The sequence below is a fragment of the Eucalyptus grandis genome, chromosome 3 (genome assembly GCF_016545825.1).
Source record: "Eucalyptus grandis isolate ANBG69807.140 chromosome 3, ASM1654582v1, whole genome shotgun sequence".
Classification (NCBI taxonomy): domain Eukaryota; kingdom Viridiplantae; phylum Streptophyta; class Magnoliopsida; order Myrtales; family Myrtaceae; genus Eucalyptus; species Eucalyptus grandis.
This window is the reverse complement of record NC_052614.1, coordinates 31,521,565-31,526,014: the sequence shown is the minus strand read 5'-3', so window position 1 is coordinate 31,526,014 and position 4,450 is coordinate 31,521,565. Positions and strand designations below refer to the sequence as shown.

General features: G+C 43.0%; 1 protein-coding gene across 1 annotated transcript; it reads left to right on the top strand.

The window, feature by feature from the left end:
* The first annotated feature begins 631 nt into the window (after positions 1-631).
* On the top strand, positions 632-1,925 carry LOC120291814. Its single transcript, XM_039309555.1, has 2 exons — positions 632-684; positions 1,523-1,925. Exons 1-2 carry the CDS (start codon positions 632-634, stop codon positions 1,923-1,925), a joined length of 456 nt encoding a protein of 151 aa, XP_039165489.1.
* The last annotated feature ends 2,525 nt before the right edge of the window (positions 1,926-4,450 follow it).

Below are 4,450 nucleotides of genomic sequence, written 5' to 3'. Positions count from 1 at the left end.
GGAATGGTGGAAGTGAAAGTATGATATTTTGGCTAAGGCCAACCGTGAAACCACACACGGCTATTTTATCGGGTATGATAAAAATGATGAAAATGGTATACTATCTTGGCCTGAGGGCCCTAAACTATCAACTTTAGGTGAGAAATTTATTATCAGCTTTGGGCGAGCATATATATATATATATATATATATATATATATATATATAATATACTATGATGGCCTAGGGGCCCTAATCATTCAGCTTTGAGCGAGCATATATATATAGTATACTATATTATCAGTTTCAAGCGAGCTATACTATCTATGTTTTCAGCTCTAGGCGAGCAGTCCTAGACTATGGTCAGACTCTATAGGTAGTATTGAATGTATTGACCATGAGATGGTCGTGATGACATGTAATTGACTAGGTCGATTGATCGTTGAGTCGATCTGATTGGATGGAGTGTGATGTCTATCAATATTACGAATTGAACTAACTTGTAGAAAAGGACTGAGGCAAGGTAAGTCATCTGACTCGTGTCGTACTTAAGCAACCTAAGGTGTATTGGTTTACTAATCGAGTCTTAAGGGGTAGAACTTGCTGAGACATAATCTCATCTCAATTGTGGGACAATATTTCAAGTCCCTGGATGGCAGAACCTGAAGAGGAGTACCTGGAGGAGAACCCCAAGGATGATCCAGAGTAGGATCCTTATGAGGATTAAGACTCCACTCTTGTCTAATGACTTTTGCTATTAAACCTATTTGAGTAGAACTTAACCTTTTAGTATGGCTTTTATATAGGTATATATATGACTGAGTTGCATATATGTATATAAGTGTGTTGGTTTTCAGGTTGAAGTTTTTAGTCCTACTTTTCTATCACATTGCTTTATTATTTGGGGATTATTATATGCTTCCGCATGCATATTAAAATGAAAGGAGTCGGCAATGCGTCCTGGGACGTCGCTATTAATCGACCAAGGTGAGTGATGAGTGCGTGCCCGAGGATCAGGCCGTGACATCCCCGTTTAAGTGGTATCAGAGCAATGGTTTAGGTATTGGAGTGATTAGATGCGATGGACCATGGGATAGTGGTAGGAAATACCTTTAAATTTATGCTGGTGTATGTCTATGTTAGTTGATTGATAAAATTCTTAATGTTTGGGTCGCTCTATTCCTAATTCGGTGTAGAATTAGTAACAGGTTTCAGTAGATAGAGCTGAATTATGAGTGACCAGGAGCCAAGAACTCCTACTAAGAGGGCCGGTAAGGCCGTAACTCGAGGTTAGAGTGCCGACCAGGGTTGGTACCCGAGGAGACCGAGGTCAAGCGCTGTGCTAGTGCTAGTGGCGAAGCACCACCTTCTATTGGTGCCGGGGTAGCAGCCTCGGGTGATCAAGGAAACATAGGGATCACCCAAGCCTTAGATGCCATGCGAGAAATGATGGCGCAACAAGCCCGAGATCAAGATGTCGCCTTTACTGCCGTTGTAGAAGCTGCCGCCACTACTGCTGCCAATGCTGCCGTTGCTGTCGTAGTGCCGCTATACCTGCTGTCACACATGTTGCTGCACCTGCCACCGCACCCGCCTATGTTCCAACTGGGAACGTAGACTTGGGCAGAGATAGACCGATCCACAAGCTAGTGGAGCAATTTTTGAAACTAAACCCACCAAGGTTTACGGGTACTGGAGACCCTGAGATCGCCTCACTATGGATTCAAGACCTGGAGAAAACCTTTGCACTCCTGATGTGCACTGAGACGAAGAAGGTAACCCTGGCAATATATCAGTTGCAGGGCAATGCCAACACTTGGTGGAGAGCCGTCAGAGAATCAATATTTCCGAAAGCAGTTGTTCCATTGTGGGATACATTCCTTAGGGTGTTCAACGAGCAATATTTCTCAAGGAGTGCCAGAGAACAGAAATTAGAAGAGTTTTAGCGTCTTCGTCAGGGGACGATGACGGTTGACTAGTATGGGGTCAAATTTGTGGAGCTATCTCAGTATGCTCCGAGGCTGATCGGAGACCCCGAAGAAAAAGCTCAAAGGTTCGAGGATGGCCTTCGACGCGAGTTAAAATAGCCGTTGGTACCATTTGATTTGATTGATTATCAAGAGATTTATCATCGAGCACAGTTGCTCAAAAGGAGCCTGATTAAGCAGGTCCCCTCGTCTGGATCGAGATTTAATGCCCACAGAGAGGGAATTCGCCAAGGAAAAAGGCCCATACCTAGAGGTAGATTCTATGTTCCACCCAGTATGAAGGGTAAAGTTGGAAAGCCAGGGCTGAATCAAAACGATTTATGTTATCTATGTGGGAGGCAACATGGTTCAACCCCGTGCCCCTGAAGACCGGGTGTTTGTTTTGGATGTGGCCAATAGGGTCACATGATTAGAGATTGTCCTAGGCAACCAAGAGGACAACCGCAATTGCCGCCGTCGCCACCTATGGATAGATTAGAGTATATGCACCTCAGAATGCACCACAAGGAGGTCAACTGAGACCACCAGTGCAAGGCACAGTGTATGCCATCACACAAGGTCAGGCAGAAGCTGCGCCTGACATAAACACAAGTATGGTTACACTAAATGACTAACTTGCTTACGCTTTATTCAACTCAGGAGCAACTCATTCCTTTATTGTCGAGCAATATGTTAAGTTGTTAGGATTAATTCCTATATTGTTGGAGTCGGCAGTTTGCATATCTACATCGTTGAAGGATAAAGTGATTGCTGCTTTAGGTTGTTTAGGGTGCAAGTTAGCGATTGGTGAACGAGTGAGGAAAATAGACTTGTTAGTCCTAGCCATGTATGACTTTGATTTGATAATTGGCATGGATTGGCTCATCAAGCAATGAGCTATAATGGACTGCTATCACAAAGTGATTCAGTTTGACCTGTTAGAGGGTAAGAGCTTCGAGTTTGTTGGGAATCGAGGAGGACCCTCGATTGTCCTGATCTCGTCGCAAGAGACGACTCATCTATTAGATGAAGGTTGTCAAGGTTACTTGGCAACTGTCGTGGATACGACAGTTGTGAAGCTGAAAGTGGAAGACATTGCTATAGTACAAGAATTTCTAGATGTATTTCCAAAGGAATTGCTAGGTTTATTGCCAGAAAGAAAATTTGAGTTTATGATTGAGCTAGCACCCAGGACAGAGCCAATCTCTAAGGCTCCTTACTGGATGGCGTTATCTGAGTTGAAGGAACTGAAGGTGCATATGCAAGAGTTACTAGACAAAGGATTTATTCACCCCAGTGCATCACTTTGGGGAGCACCAGTTCTATTTGTAAAGAAGAAAGATGGTTTGTTGCGCCTGTGCATCGACTATCGGCAACTCAATCAGGTAACGGTCAAAAACAAGTACCCACTACCAATGATTGATGACTTGTTTGATCAGCTTCAAGGAGCGTCGATTTTTTGAAAAATCGATTTGAGGACAGGATATCATCAGTTGAGAATTAGGAATGAGGATATTCCTAAGTCAGCATTTCATACTCAATATGGTCACTATGAGTTCACAATGATGCCATTTGGGTTGACGATTGCTCATGCTGCCTTCATGAATTTGATGAACAGGGTATTCAAGGAATACCTAAATCAGTTTGTGATCGTGTTCATCGATGATATCCTAGTGTACTCAATAAGTGACAAAGAGCACGAGAGTCATCTGAAACTAGTGCTACAGACATTGAGAGTTCATCAATTGTACGCTAAGTTTAGCAAATGCGAGTTTTGGTTAACTCGTGTTGCTTTCTTAGGGCATGTGATCACAAGTTAAGGAATCTCAGTAGACCCAAGCAAGATAGAAATCATGATCAACTAGCCAAGATCGACTACAGTGACAGAAATCAGAAGTTTTCTGGGTTTGGCAAGTTATTACAAACGGTTTGTGAAAGGGTTCTCATCATTAGCTTCGCCATTGACAAGACTTTTGAAGAAAGAAGAGAAATTTGTGTGGATAGACAAGTGCGAGAGTAGTTTCCAAGAGTTGAAGGAAAAGCTGACTACCACACCTGTGCTGACCATTCCATCTGGTCCTGAAGGATTCAAGATCTATAGTGATGCGTCATTCAGAGGATTGGGTTGCCTGCTGATGTAACATGGCAAAGTAGTTACATACGCCTCCTGTCAGTTGAGAACTCATGAACAGAATTACCCGACGTATAACTTAGAGCTCGCAGCAATCATATTTGCATTGAAGATTTAGAGGCATTACTTGTGTGTGAAAAAGTTTCAGATCTTCATGAACCATCAGAGTCTCAAGTATCTATTCTCTTAGAAAGAGTTGAACATGAGATAGCGCCGATGGATGGAATTGCTGAAAGACTACGACTGTGATATTCTATATCACCCAAGAAAGGCGAACAAGGTCACCGGTGCTTTGAGTCGAACGTCTTTAGTCGCTCACATACTGATTAAGGAGTGGAACTTAATCGAGAGAGCTCGAGATTCGGTGCTCAGG

What these genes read in the sequence shown, in the direction of transcription:
- LOC120291814 (XM_039309555.1), top strand. Translation starts at nt 632, where the DNA reads ATGGCAGAACCTGAAGAGGAGTACCTGGAGGAGAACCCCAAGGATGAT. An exon ending in AACCCCAAGGATGATCCAGA is followed by an intron (nt 685 to 1,522) that starts GTAGGATCCTTA and finishes TTGCTGTCGTAG; the next exon opens with TGCCGCTATACCTGCTGTCA.